At 44.4% G+C, this 16,214-nt stretch overlaps 1 protein-coding gene across 3 annotated transcripts in view; it reads left to right on the plus strand.

Moving 5' to 3' along the window:
* The window catches only part of LOC106563270 (pappalysin-1), a 126,945-nt gene that overhangs the window by 85,122 nt on the left and 25,609 nt on the right, over positions 1 to 16,214 (plus strand). The window contains exons 14-18 of one of the 3 annotated variants that reach the window (XM_014128709.3): positions 3,518 to 3,686; positions 12,807 to 12,990; positions 13,700 to 13,901; positions 14,128 to 14,329; positions 15,563 to 15,713. In XM_014128709.3, the coding sequence (XP_013984184.2) occupies positions 3,518 to 3,686; positions 12,807 to 12,990; positions 13,700 to 13,901; positions 14,128 to 14,329; positions 15,563 to 15,713 (908 nt within the window). The remainder of the gene's footprint in view (positions 1 to 3,517; positions 3,687 to 12,806; positions 12,991 to 13,699; positions 13,902 to 14,127; positions 14,330 to 15,562; positions 15,714 to 16,214) is intronic. The other 2 variants (XM_014128710.3, XM_014128712.3) reach the window with 2 other exon arrangements.

A 16,214-nucleotide genomic window follows, 5' to 3' on the forward strand; every position in this document is an offset into this window, starting at 1 on the left:
CATTTCATGCCCTCCTGTTGGACCGTTTGCGCTACAACTGGTTTTTATCCCAAATGGCACCCTATTCCGTACACAGTGCACTATGGGTCCTGGTCAAAAGTGGTGCACTATATAGGAAATAGGGTGCCATTTGGGACGTATCCTGTTTTCGACTGTTCCAGCAGCAGAGCTCTGGTGGGAGGCGGGTGGTGTGAGTTTCCATGCCGACCCAGAGGATCAGTTCATTCATTAGTAATTAGTAATTGCCTAGTATTATGGCTCCTTGTATTGGCATATTTGGGGTTTGTTGTGCTCAGCGGGAGCCATATCCAAGGTGGTTTTGACTGTGTGAATATGATCTATTTGGCGGCTCCCTGCTTCTACTGCTCCCCCCAAGGCCCCTGAGTCTCTAGAAGGGATTTAGTCCAGGGAGTCTTAAGCTAGAGCGCTCCTCCTCTTTCTCCTCATACTCTCTGACCTTCATTTCTCCTCCACCCTCTCTTTCTCCTCATACTCTCTGACCTTCATTTCTCCTCCACCCTCTCTTTCTCCTCATACTCTCTGACCTTCATTTCTCCTCCACCCTCTCTTTCTCCTCATACTGTCTGACCTTCATTTCTCCTCCAACCTCTCTTTCTCCTCATTCTCCCTCCTTTTCCCTTCCTCCCTCTTCTTCCATCTCCCTTCGCTCCCTGCCCTCTCCCTCTCCTCCGCTTTCAGCTCTTCTCCACCATGTTCTCTTCTCCCCTCTTCTCCTACTACCTATACTTCTTCCCTTCTCTTTGCTCTCCTCCTCCTTTTCCTCCTCCCTCTCTCCAACCAAACAGCCGATTTCCCGTAATAATTCTACCGCTACAAAACACCAAGTCCCTTATTCCCTAAGTTGTTAACAACAGGAGCTATTAACGTGACTCAGTCTTATGTTCCACGCTCTTTCCTTCTCTCTATTCCTTCCCTTCTTCATCCCTTCTTTTAAACGAGAGGATTTGAGGGGTACTGGCAGATTGTTTGAGTGTGAGTGTGGAGTCTTTTTCCCCATTTGTCCTTGTCTCCAGTGAAGATTCAGATTTTAAGTGATGAGATGCTGGAAGGGAGATAGTGACTTTGTGGTAGCCTTCAGACTGTTGTTGATTTTTCAATGGTTTTTCCATTTTAATGTATATGCCATTGTAATTTATCCCCCCCAAAAATCTGAGAGACATAGCTGAAACCATACTTAGAACTGGAAATACATTTTGCCTTGTGGTTCATGTAATGTAAAGTGGATTGAAGACAACTCAGTGTTAAGCCTGTTTCTTTCCACCTTCTCAGCTAAGGATCCTGAAATGTAAACACTGTAGCTCAAGCGGGGAGTTTGGATTTGTAGTGAGTGTCGGTTTACGTTTGCTCTGAGTTCTCTCTATACGCTTAGAGGTTCCGAGTTTGTTGTTGAGGTGGGATGAGAGGGAGGGAGGGAGAGAGGGGGGGAAGAGAGAGGGAGAATGGAAGAAGAAACAAAAAGGGATACGGTTTGTGAGAGGGAGATAGAGAACAATAGAGGTACCAATTAGAGGATATATGATGGAGAGAAAGATGGAGAGCTCAGGAAAAGGTAACAGAAAGAAAGGAAGACAAAAAAGAGAGGGAGAATAAAAGAGATGTTCCGGTCATGCATCACAGCAGAGTTGAACAAACTTCCTCAGCAACGCTTTTTTTCCCGAATGCCCTCTTTCGCTTGTGTCCCAAATGGCACCCTTTTCCCTGTATAGCGCACTGCTGGTCAAAAGTAGAGCACTACATAGGGAATAGGGGGCCACTTGGTACTCAGCTTCCCTCTTCGAGCTTCATAGGGGAAGCCTACAGTAGGCCGACTGTTGTAAAAGACAGCCTCGGGCGTCCCCGCATTCCTTGAGCATGAAAAAACGTCAGCTGACTGCTACCAACGTAGTGCTTGGCCAGACTCTGCCATTGTAGTCTGCTTCTAATATCCTGTTTCTCTTAATTCATCAACCACACTCCCACACACGTGTGTGTGCAGACACGGAGACAAACACACAAATCTGGACACACAGACTCAAAAGCATGCACATGCAAGCACACAGACATTCACTCTGACCATGTGTGAACACTCTTGATTAATTCATTCCAATTTGTTTTATTTTATCCCGTCTATTTTCAATGTGTGTTTGTGTCTTGTGGGCTTTTAAACACTGCTCCAGTGAGATTGCTGATACACAGCTACATGGTATCTATCTATCTAGCCTTTATACAGCATGGTGGGTTCACACTAAGCATTACCTTGTTGCTAACTTGTAGCTACTCCACCTAACCTCAGCCCAGCCTGAACTGAGCAGCTAGCCCCAGAGAATCTTACCTCCAAAGCAGCAGCCCTATACTGCTGATTCAAGACATTTACCCCCATTGAGTTGCTGGTTCTGGTAGCTTCCATCTTTTTTAACACAGCGTATCTTCATGGAAAGAGGGGATACATTCTATATCTAGCTCTGTGTTCTCCATGCTATAATGAAGACAGATGTGGAGGTTGATGCTCATATGAGGACTGTACCGGACTAGTACCGATGTGGAGCCGACAGCCACCGAAGCATCATCCAGGTTGGTGCTACACCTTCGGGAGTTGATGATCCAGCCTACCTATGGAGGAGGTGGACACGGCGAAGGTGCCTGATGAAGAACTCGTGCCTGTCTATTCGACTGACGCTTCTCCGTCCCTGTACCATCAGCATTCCCTCCACTAGCATATGGTTTCTGAACTGCCTCAACTCTCTGGCCTGTCTGCTGTGGGAGCCCATCGCCTAAGTCAAGGCCTGCTACGACTAAAACCCTAAATGTGTCATTGTTTTGTTTTAAGAGTCTCTTTGTTTTATTATTCTTACTAGTCTGTATGTCTGGACGGCTGTACTGGATGAGATCTGGGAGGATGTTCTGTGGGGCATTGCCTCATGGCAGCGTACCAAATGGTGCCCTGTTCTCTCTTTATAGAGCACTACCTTGGACTAGAGTCCTATGGGTACCCTATATGGGCCTGATCAAAAGTAGTGCACCATACTGTGTAGGGAATAGGGTGCCATTCGGGACACTGTCATGGTACCACTTCTAGGGCAGCCAGGTGAATGAAGTGTGGCACGGTGTGTGTGTGTGTGTGTGTGTGTGTGTGTGTGTGTGTGTGTGTGTGTGTGTGTGTGTGTGTGTGTGTGTGTGTGTGTGTGTGTGTGTGTGTGTGTGTGTGTGTGTGTGTGTGTGTGTGTGTGTGTGTGTGTACTTTGTGTGTGTGTACTTTGTGTGTGTGTACTTTGTGTTGTACTGTATGGATCGTCCATCCACTGTGCATGTGAATTTAAGTGGGCTGTGTCTGGCTGTGTTTGCAGCCACACTGTGATGCTGATTTTTTCTTATATGATAAGTTTTTCTTATTTGTATTTTCTTCCCTCCTCCAGTTGTGTCCTATATACCCTCTTACATGCAGTATATATGTAGCTACTATGTGCATTATTATACGGGTACCAATTCTCTCCTGTTGTGCGTGTGTGTGTCCCTCTAGCTGTGTCCATTACTCGTGTGAGGCCATCGACTGCCAGGATCCGCTAATCCGCAATGCAGAGCTCAAGTGCAGCAGTCTGGGCTTCTTCAACGGAGCTCGCTGCACCATCACCTGCAACTCTGGCTACGTCCTGCAGGTCCACAGAGACGATGACATCATCAAGACCCAGGTATGCACACAGGCAGACACATGGACCCACATGGTCAGTAACACGCACACAAAATGAGACACAGATGCAAATGCACCTCAGAGCAGACATTTTCTCTCACACACACACACACACACACACACACACACACACACACACACACACACACACACACACACACACACATACATACATACATACACACACACATACATACATACATACATACATACATACATACATACATACATACATACATACATACATACATACATACATACATATATATATGTTCACACACAAGCATGTACAGATACACATACGCTCACACACATGCACACTGACACACACAGATAGACAAACACACGTGCACGTTCACGTGTAAGCAACACACACACACACACACACACACACACACACACACACACACACACACACACACACACACACACACACACACACACACACACACACACACACACACACACACACACACACACACACACACACACACACAATATCTATGTTTAGTCTTTCTGCGCTGCACCATCACCTGCAACAATAGCTATGTATTTCTGCTTCACTGGGACGATGACATCACCAGGTACTCTCTGCTCACTGCGCCCCCCTCCCTTCTTTCCTCCCCCCCTCCCTTCTTTCCTCCCTCCTCCCCTTCTTGCCCTCCCTCCCACAGCTCCTCCCTCCCTCCCCACTCACACAGTGAAGTCATCCTCACAGAGTGTTGTATGTGTCTGTATGTTAATGGGAATGTTTGTGGTGTTTGCTGAGATGAAATACAATGCAACAAATCTGAATGTGTACTAAAATCCGTACTTTGCATTACGACACTGTGCAGAGGACCAAATGAAATCCCTGTAAGACACGTATGTGTGAGCATCTCTCACGCTACTGGAGCAAGAGCTTTCAGGTTACCAAGATGTCTCAGCATCAACCCCCACACACCAGACACTCAACAGATGGGGAGCACAGACATTGACACACAAACACTGAAAACAGAAGCAGGCAAGCACAAACCACCCTAAACAAACAAAGATGTTAGTTCACAGCCATGCAGTAAACCCGTTCACTCCCACAGAGGGCTCGTAAAGACAACAGCACCAGAGCTTTATCCCCCTCCCAGGCTCTGTTAACAGACCTGCAAGCTAATCAATTAATGCTCCCTAAAACACACACACACACAGAGAGAGAGACAAAGAGCGAGCCGAGGAGAGAGAGAGGAAGAGACAAGGGGGGCAGAGGGAGAGAGAAAGGCAGAGAGGGAGAGAAAGAGAGCGGGATTGTTTATATGTGAGAGAGAGAAAGAGGTAGAGAGAACACAAGAAAGAGTGAGAGAACACAAGACAGGGAAAGAGAAAGAGAGAGAGAGAGAAATTAAATTAGTGAGGTGGAGTGACCCATATAGAAGGAGTGAATGAATGATGTTTTGTTTTGGGTCTGGATTCCAGCGTCAGTACCGGGGCCCTCCCTCCTGTTTGCTCTGGCTATTAACATAATGGAGCACCACCTCAACTGGTTTTATGTTGGTGAGGATGAACATGTGGAAGTGGTTATGTGGGGGATCTGACTGGAGCAGGGGGCAGAGGGAGCATACTGTACACACACACACACACACACACACACACACACCTACAAACACACACACACACACACACACACACACACACACACACACACACACATATATAAGCACATTCACACGCGCACACACACACACACACACACACACACACACACACACACACACACACACACACACACACACACACACACACACACACACACACACACACACACACACACACACACACTTGTTCTTTGTGTATGCATAGTCAGACTTATACTCTACATACACAACTCAGGAGCATCATGTCCATATGGCTAGGTGTTTGTGTGTTTCATGTATGCCGGTTCTCTATTCACGAGCATGTCAGCACTACGCCCATATACGTATGCACCAACACACGAATGGTACGGGTCACTTCAGTTGAAAAGCATTTTGGTGTATGTAAACAAACAATTAGTGTGGCCCATTTGGGATGCAAGCTGTTCAGGTCTATTACACGATGAAATATGTTACTACCAGCTGTGAGAAATTCGCTTCATTACCATCTGACCATCAGACTTAACGGCATTACGTTTAATTGACAGGGCATGATGTTGATTAATGTGTCAATGGTAACTCGCTTAGGGATGAAGGATTGAAGGATCTACTTGAGAGAGAAAGAGGGAGGAGAGAGGGTGTGTAAACTACATGAGAAATCTCTATTTGAAGGCTCTTGCAGCAGGAGCAATTATTCAGGACTGTGGAGGGAGGGAGGGAGGGAGGGAGGGAGGGAGGGAGGGAGGGAGGGAGGGAGGGGGAAAAAGAAAGAAAGAAAGAGCAAAAGACAACTTCAACTCACCTCAGATGCCCCTTCCCTTGTCGTAACTTGGGGACAATACAACGACATCCTCTCATTTTTCTTCCTTCTTTTCATCCCCCCTGTCTTCTCCTCCTCTCCCTGGTCCCTGTGCTCTAGAGGTTAAAAAGTGCAGTGTGAAGCACAATCCTATCTCCTTTCATTAGCCGATTACATTCTTGCTTCACCGGTGTCAAAGTGGTTACGGGAACTCCGCCTCTCAGATGATGCTATCTCCAAAACAATATGTTCCCCCCACGCCTATTTGTGTTTTTATAATGCAATCCGTTTGTGTCCCAGATGTCTCCGCAGATAACCTGTGTGTGGAGAGGGGGTGGGGGGGTTGTGTGTGTGCAGGGTTGGGTAGGTTACTTTCTAAATGTAATCCGTTACAGTATTATTTGTATTCATCTTTATTTATTTGTATTTATTTATTTGCACACAAGAAAATACAAAACAATATGATGAATGTTTAAAATGTAAACAAAAATAACAGGAGAGTTAAGGCCCCGTGTGGCTCAGTTGGTAGAACATGGTGCTTAAAATGCCAGGGTTGTCGGTTCAATTCCCACGGGGACCAGTACAAAAAGAAAAGTATGAAATTGTATTCATGCGCTACTGCATGTTGCTCTGGATAAGAGCATCTGCTAAATGAATAAATATCCATGTAAACCCAGGTAGGCTTGTAGGCACCTCCCACTTTCAATGTTGATAAACCAAAACCATCCAAAAAAACATAAGATTTTTAAGAGAGATAAACAAATGATTGGGGATTTACACAAAGATGAAGGAAAACATGGTGAATTAGAGGGTAAAGAAGAAAAAAAGAAAACTCTAGTAAAATGCATAATCGAAATAAAAGGCTGATCGGCAGAGAAGTTATTGGGGTGAGGAGTTAAGTGGAAAGTCCCTTAAAGGCCCATTGCTTTATATCATATTGTACAACAGCTGATGAAATGAACACGATAAAAGTGTGTGTGTTGTGTGTGTGTGTGTGTGTGTGTGTGTGTGTGTGTGTGTGTGTGTGTGTGTGTTAGAATTATGGCCAGGAGTGTTTCCTGTCCAGGTCACATGGTCAAGGAAAAAACTCCTGGCCTGACGGCAAGAGGAACAAGAAAAACGACCACACTTTCAACTCTGTACTTGAAAGAGCCCATTTCTTCCAGGTGGTATACAATAGTATGTCTGATACTACTGGGATGTTTTGGAGGGAAACTCCAGTTACTGCTTGGAGTGGCTACAATAGTCCTGTCAGAGATGCCAGCAGTACGGCTAGTTCTGTATGAGCCTAACTGCATTCTTGGTAGATAGTGTTATACTATATGTAGGGTCAGCCTGGGTAAGGTGAGGTAGGGTGAGAAGAAAGGGGATGGGACTGTGTGTCTGTCTGTCTGGCTTGAATTAGGCCTAGTAGCCAGGGGTTGTTAAACCAACTCTGGAGGAGAGAGAGGCAGCTGTAAAGATTTTAAAGAAGGAAACTCCAAACACACAAACTGTATACACACTTGAGCATACACTGTCGTAAACACACACACACACACTTGAGAGCACACACACAGACACATACAGAAACACACTTGGATGTGCCAACACCAGCCATTAGTCATAGTATTATTGTGTAGAGGCTTTTGTCAGAATGTTCCAATATTCATTGATTGATTATTCGAATTCCAACTTGTTCTGCACTCTGTCATATGTGATGCATATGTTATTTTTACAAATGTGAAAATAACTGATTTATATCAACGAAACATGATACTTTCTTGGTGTATCATATAATAGAATCAAGATGTAAGATGGAAACATATGCGAGGGGAAAAATATGAAACAACAGATCCATAACTTTAACACAGCCCAGCTTGTGAGCTTTAAACCTTGGTCACACTAAAAATAACCATGTATACAGTGCCTTCGGAAAATATTCAGACCCCTTGACTTTTTCTACATTTGTTACATTACAGCCTTATTCTAAAATGGATTAAATAAAACAATTTCCTCAGCAATCTTTACACAATACCCCATAACGACAAAGCAAAAACTGTTTATTTTTTATATTTTTGGCAATGTATTAAAAACAAAAACAGAAATATCTTTACAGTATTCAGACCCTTTGCTATGAGACTCGAAATTGAGCTCAGGTGCATCCTGTTTTCATTGATCATCCTTGTGATGTTTCTACAACTTGACTGGACTCCACCTGAGGTAAATTCAATTTATTGGACATGATTTGGAAAGGCACACACCTGTCTATATAAGGTCACACAGTTGACAGTGCATGTCAGAACAAAAACCAAGCCATGAGGTTGAAGGAATTGTCTGTACAGCTCTGAGACAGGATTGTGTTGAGACACAGATCTGGGGAAGGGTACCAAAACATTTTCTACAGCATTGAAGGTCCCCAAGAACACAGTGGCCTCCATCATTCTTAAATGGAAGAAGTTTGGAACCACCAAGACTCTTCCTAGAGCTGGCCGACGGGAAAACTGAGCAGACAGGGGAGAAGGGCCTTGGTCAGGGAGGTGTCCAAGAACCCGATGGTCACTCTGACTGAGTTCTGGAGTTCCTCTGTGGAGATGGGAGAACCTTCCAGAAGGACAACCATCTCTGCAGCACTCCACCAATTAGGCCTTTATGGTAGAGTGGCCAGACGGAAGCAACTTCTCAGTAAAAGGCACATGATAGCCTGTTATGAGTTTGCCAAAAAGGTACCTAAAGACTCTCAGACCATAAGAAACAAGATTCTCTGGTCTGATGAAACCAAGATTGAACTCTTTGGCCTGAATGCCAAGCGTCACATCTGGAGGAAACCTTGCACCATCCCTACTGTGAAGCATGGTGGTGGTAGCATCATGCTGAGGAGATGTTTTTCAGTGGCAGGGACTGGGAGACTTGTCAGGATCGAGGCAAAGATGAACGGAGCAAAGTACAGAGAGATCCTAGATGAAAACCTGCTCCAGAGCGTTTAGGACCTCAGACTGGGGCGAAGGTTCACCTTCCAACAGGACAACAAACCTAAGCACACAGCCAAGACAACACAGGAGTGGCTTTGGGACAAGTCTCTGAATGTCCTTGAGTTGCCCAGCCAGAGCCCAGACTTGAACCCGATCGAACATCTCTGAAAATAGCTGTGCAGCAATGCACCCCATCGATGCTGACAGAGCTTGAGGGGATCTACAGAGAAGAATGGGAGAAACTCCCCAAATACAGGTGTGCCAAGCTTGTAGCATCATACCCACGAAGACTCAAGGCTGTAATCGCTGGTGCTTCAACAAAGTACTGAGTAAAGGGTCTGAAAAGTGTGGTATTTCAGTCAGTGGAGGCTGGTGACTTGAACAATTTAGGAGAATGGGAGACCCACGGTATAGGCGCGGAACGCACAGAGACGAAAAAGTGTATTTCAAAAAATCGTCAAAAACGATTTATTTTAACCTAAAGCATTTAATAAAGACATTTAAAGTACAATATTATGGGGAATAGGAATGAGAGGGCCACTTACACAGTGTTGGGAAGGGATCACAGGAAGGGATCACAAGTCATTGATGTGTAATAATGTGAATGTTTTTGTGTATGTGATTGACTCTACATACAGTAATGAGAGAAAATTGCTAGGGTTACTCACAGTGCTTGGAGGGGAAATATTCAATGTGCCAGTTGATGAGACGTGGCTTCACGCAAACAAGCTATACTTTTGATTCAAGTTAGTATTGAACGCCCTCACCTTTTCATCCGTCTTCATGAAACTGATCTCAGGCAGAGGTCGACCCTCGCTTTTAATTCGCACCTTTTCTGTGTACCCCAGAGAATGAAAGGGGTTCTTCAACAAAAAGTCCACAACATTTTTGGCAGCGTTGGCCATTCTACCATTCTGGCGGAGAAAACTGCATACTCGTGCTGGTAGCTAGCTAGCTACTGAAGTTAGCAAAGCAAATTTAAATAAATTGCACTAAATGAACATACAAATAAAGTTCTAAAACCAAGAAAACTATTTATAATATACCTCCTCCATCTCCTGTAATTTGAAAAAAATAATTTGAATTGAATAATTAAAAAAAAATGCTCAACTCTCCCTCTAAACTTATAATCTCTATCCAACAATGTCATCAAGCCTCTCAACACATAAAACCCCCATAATGCTCTGTGGCACAATCCCAAAACAACTCACTAGGTTTGTTCTCTGATCCTAATTCTATGATTGGATAGAAAACATGTCAGTTCATAGTGCAAAAGCTTTGATTGGTTGCAGGGCGTCCTCAGGAAGTGGTCATAATTACCATATATGTCTATGGAAGGGGGTGAGGACAACGAGCTTCCTAGGTTTTGTATTGAAGTCAATGTAGCCAGAGGAGGACGGAAGCTAGCTGTCCTCCGGCTACACCATGGTTTGATTTGATTTGATATGGATCTCTTTTAGTCCCCATTTGGACTAATCTTTCAAGAGTCCTTAAACATTAAAATACAATTTATAATAGGAACACATTTTCACATATAACACACTATTACAAACATACATAATATACTAACATAATGACCCAATAAATACTATATAAAAAATATTGATTCTTCATCTACTATAGTCCAACAACATTTCTATGTATTATATTTAAATGGTTTTAAAATAATGTTTAAATTAATATATTGAAAGGTTTCTGGTTTGCTCAGTTAATTTATTCAATTTCTTTATTGCTCTAAATCGAAATGTTCTTTTGCCTAATTCTCTTTTCTGTCTGGATAACGCATAGATGGTGGACAATCTATTAATAGTATTTACGGAATGTCTGTCTCTTACCAACTGAATACCGTTGTGAATAGAACTTGGCCGTTTTAAATGATGTATATTATGAAATAAAATAAGCATGTGTCACGGTTGTCGTCGGTAATGGAGGACCAAAACGCAGCAGGTATGTGTAAGCTCATCTTGACGTTTATTAATTTCCCAAAATGAACACCAAAATAACAAAACAAGTGAGCGAACGATATACAGACAGTCTGACAAGGCACAAGGCTAAACACAGAACAATCTCCCACAATTAAACAAACAAACACACCCAACTAATATAGGACTTCCAATCAAAGGCAACACCACACAGCTGCCTTCAATTGGAAGTCCACCCCAATTAACCAAACATAGACATACAACTAACTAGATAAACATAGAAATACGTAAACAAAGATCATAACCCAAAAACCCGGAAATACTAAATCAAACACCCTTTTACCAAAACACCACCCCGAACCACATAAAACAAATACCCTCTGCCACGTCCTGACCAAACTACAATAACAATTAACCCTTATACTGGCCAGGACGTGACAGCATGTTTTTTCAATTATCTTGTCGATTGATGACCACCCAAGAATATTGCGCATGACTGCAACAGAAGAACCATATCTCCACCTTAAAACAATCCTTGCTGCTTTGTTTTGTATAATCTGCAGCCTCCTAACTTCACTTGATGGTGCTACCCCAGAGAGTGCTGTTGAGGCTACTGTAGACCATTGCAAAACAGTGTATTTTAATCAAATATTTGGTGACATATGAATATATTTAGTATAGTTTTATCAATAAAGGATAACCTTTTTAATGTTTCACTATTTTTATTTTTATGAAATTTCACTGAGGAGGATGGTCCTCCCCTTCCTCCTCTGAGGAGCCTCCACTGATTTCAGTTGTTGTTTTTTTATAAATTAACAAACATTTATAAAAAACAGTTTTTGCTTTGTCATTATGGGGTATTGTGTGTAGATTTATGAGGGAAAAAACGATTTAATGAATTTTAGAATATAGCTATAACGTAACAAAATGTGGAAAAAGTCAAGGGGTCTGAATACTTTCCGAAGGCACTGTATATGTAATCTGGACCAGTCTGAAATCTGGACACGGTTTTATTTACCTAAATACCAGGTTGGAAAAACCATTTCTTCTTTCTGTTTAACATTTTTACTGGAAAAGACAGCATCACAAACACATTTGACACACAGACGACCCTGATATTCCCTTTTCACTTTCGTCTCTTGAGATACAACATGACCTTTTGGTCATCAAAGATGGAATGGCTTTGAGAGGAACGGTATGGTACCTACTGTGTCTGCGTGTGTCTGCATGTGTCTGCGCGCTTGCGCTGGTGCGTCTCCATGTGTGTACCTATATATGTCCAGATGCAGTCTGTCCAGCGGCTCTTTTGAATATCACTGTTCGCTGAAGCGAAAGGTGCCAACATTCCTCCCAGCTGGTTTTCTGACCACACAATGCTGTGATGGGATCAAAACAAACCGTGAATACATCCTCCCTATGTGGAGTTGGAAGAAAATGTGTCCGGGATAATCCCCAGTGTACTAGTTCTGGTGAAAAGTGTCACCCTCCCTCATTCTAAATGTGTTTTGCATTAGGATGATACGACCGTTGATGGATATCATGACCTGAAATGGTTTTTCATCAGCAGTTACCTGAGCCGCTGACAAAGCCCAGTCAGTTATGTGCGTGACATTTAAGAACTGCTTGGCTCTGTCCTGTTACAACGGCTTGTTGAGCAAGCGCTAAATTGACGGACAAATTTGTGTGTCGTCGCTCTCTCTGTGTGAGTGTGCGGTATGTACCATACTGGGTGGGGGTGTGTATGTGTCTGTGTGTGTTTGCATGTGTTTCTGCGTGTGTGTGTGCTGCTTGCATCCATGTGTGTTGTCCCAATTTTCATTTTTTTTCTAACGTCTCCCCTCACTCCAGTCGGACTCAACAGTGACCATCACCTGTGCAGATGGAAAGTGGAATAAGCAGGTGTCGTGTGAGCCAGTAGACTGTGGCCTACCAGACAAGTACCACGTCCACCCAGCCCACTTTAACTTCCCTGAGGGAACTACTTACGGCAAGAGGAGTACCTTCCAGTGCAGGGAGCCTGCCCAGCTCGTAGGTGAGATACACTGTCTCACACACACACACTGTCTCACACACACACACTGTCTCACACACACACACTGTCTCACTCACACACACTGTCTCACACACACACACTGTCTCACACACACACACTGTCTCACACACACACACTGTCTCACTCACACACACACACACACACACACACACACACACACACACACACACACACACACACACACACACACACACACACACTGTCTCAACACACACACTCTGTCTCACACACACACACTGTCGCAACATACACACACAGGGTCAACACACACACACTGTCTCAACACACACACACTTTCTCAATACACACACTGTCTCAACACACACACACACACACACACACACACACACACACACACACACCACACACACACACACACACACACACACACACACACACACACACACACACACACACACACACACACACACTGTCTCAACACACACACACACTGTCTTAACACACACACACACACTGTCTCAACACACACACACACTGTCTCAACACACACACTTTCTCAACACATACACTGTCTCAACACACACACACTTTCTCAACACACACACTGTCTCAACACACACACACTTTCTCAACACACACACTGTCTCATGGCTAACCAGCTCTTTTTTTTTTACATCTCTTATACTGTATATTGTTCCCTGTGTTCAACTATTTGTCTTCCCCCCAGGTTCTAACAACACTCTGACGTGTCTGGAGGATGGTCTGTGGTCGTTCCCCGAGGCGCTGTGTGAGCTGCGCTGTCCGGCTTCGCCCCATGTGCCCAACGCCATGCTGCAGACCAAGCGCTGCAACGACACAGGCCTCAAAGTGGGCTCCCTCTGCAAGTACAAGTGCAAGCCGGGCTACCACGTCACCAACAAGCCCAAAAGGTATCTGAGCAACCACATGGCTTACATTTGGGGTCAATACCATTTAAGTTCAGTTCAAATGACTGGGTTTGAAATGGAATTGATCCAAATGATCCTGTCCAACTCTTGATCTTCGCCTTTCCCACCCTTTCGACATAGAGCATGTCTCTAGTCTTTGTCCTCTCAATTCAGTTCCACTCAACTCAAACCAACATGTTTTGTCTTGGTCTTGGTCTGTGTTCGTCAGGCGAGCATTTAAGCGTCAGTGCACGGAGGACGGCAGCTGGCTGGAGGGGGCGTGCGAACCGGTGACCTGTGACCCTCCGCCCGCCATCTTCCACGGCATGTACCAGTGCACCGACGGCTTCCGCTTCGACAGCACCTGCTGGATCAACTGCCCCAGAGCCAACCACACGGTGAGACCGCTGCACACCGCTCCATGCAAGCAGGTCTGTCTCTCTCTACTCCGCCGCTCAACTGTCTGTCTGTGTTTGTTGGGCTTTCTGTCAATGGGTCTGGCCTTTTATCTGTCCGTCTATCTGTCTATCTGTCTGTCTTTGGGTCTATTTGACTTTCTGTGTTTTGGGCTCACTGTCTGGCTATGGGTCTGTCTGTTTGTCTGTCTATCTGTCTGTCTGTCTGTGGGGCTGTCTATCTGTCTGTGGGGCCGTGTGCTTTGTATGTCTGCGGAACTGTCTATCTGTCTGTCTGTCTGTCTGTGGAACTGTCTATCTGTGTGTGTTTATGTTTACGTGTGTCTCTGTCTGTCTATCTGTTATCTAGTTGGTTGGCTAGCTTGCTGCCTGTCAGTCTGTCTGTCTGTCCATTTGTCTGTCTGTCAGCTGTTCGCCTGTATCTGTTGTCTTTGTGAAGTGTGAGAGAATAATGTGTTAGACAAGGGGAGATATAATGCTCAAGATAATGCACAAATTTGGAAGCAGGTACAGTAAATATGCACATTTTTACACATGCACTTTCTCACAAACTCTGTCGCATACATGCTTTCCCACATATTCACAGTGTACATGACACTCACACAAAACACACAGACTTCCTTGCAATGCATTGCCCTTGACCCGAGGATCTCTCTGTGTGGTAGCCTTTGATGCAGTGATGTGTAGATTAGCATGTCCTGGTGTGTGTGGCTGTATTGTAATGAGAGGATCAGAGGGTGATAGGGTCTCCAGTGTTAGCATGTACAGTATGATTCATAGACAGAGGAGATTATCCCTCTCTCACGTTCTCTTTCTCTCAGCCCCCTTTCCCCTCTCGCCTACTGTCTCCCCTCTTCTCTCTCTCTCTCTCTCTCTCCCCTCCATCAGTCCCACTGAAGTAGCACAGCCAGTTATTAGAATGACATTGATTTTCAAAATAGTTGTGCCACAGACAGATAGAGCAATGTTATAGCCTCTCTAATCCTCCTTGACTACAGACTCCAATTATTATCATGTTTCATGGTAGTATGGGAGGTGGTTCTCAATATCCTCGGTGTGTGTGTGTGTGTGTGTGTGTGTGTGTGTGTGTGTGTGTGTGTGTGTGTGTGTGTGTGTGTGTGTGTGTGTGTGTGTGTGTGTGTGTGTGTGTGTGTGTGTGTGTGTGTGTGTGTGTGTGTGTGTGTGTGTGTGTGTGTGTGTGTGTGTGTGCGTGCGTGCGTGCGTGTCTGTGTGTGCGTGTGTCCGAAGCAGGGGCCCAGCACCAATGTGATCCGTTGTAGGAAGGACGGCAACTGGACTGGTTCCTTCAAGCTCTGTCCTCAGAGCAAGGGACAGTGCTCTCTACCTCAAAACCTTAACCCCAGCATACGAGTCAGCTGCAAGAAGGGACATGGAATAGGTCTGTATATGCACTATGTGTGTGACATAGTAGAAACCATATATTATCCACTATGTTTGTCAGAATATAGAGCATCACTAGGGACCAGAGTAATTCCTGGTCTTAAGGTTAAGTTACATTTCGGGACCTTGACATAGAAAATATGGGACGACAGTTAGCCTAGCGGTTAGAGCGTTGGGCCAGTAACCGAAAGGTCACTAGTTCGAAATTCCTGAGCTGGTGAAAAAACTGTCAATGTGCCCTTGAGCAAGGCTCTTAACACTAATTGCTCCAGGGTCACCTTTGATAATGGCTGACCCTGGCCATGACCCCACTTTTCAAGGGTGTCTCTGGTGGAGTAGGGATATGCAAAAAACACATTTCCATTTCACACATGCATATAATACACACTTGTACGTGTGTGAAACAGGACAAATAAACTCAGCAAAAAAAGAAATGTCCTCTCACTGTCAACTGTGTTTATTTTCAGCAAACTTAACATGTGTAAATATTTGTATGAAC

The sequence above is a fragment of the Salmo salar genome, chromosome 11, assembly GCF_965601325.2.
Source record: "Salmo salar chromosome 11, fSalSal1, whole genome shotgun sequence".
NCBI classification, from domain to species: Eukaryota; Metazoa; Chordata; class Actinopteri; order Salmoniformes; family Salmonidae; genus Salmo; species Salmo salar.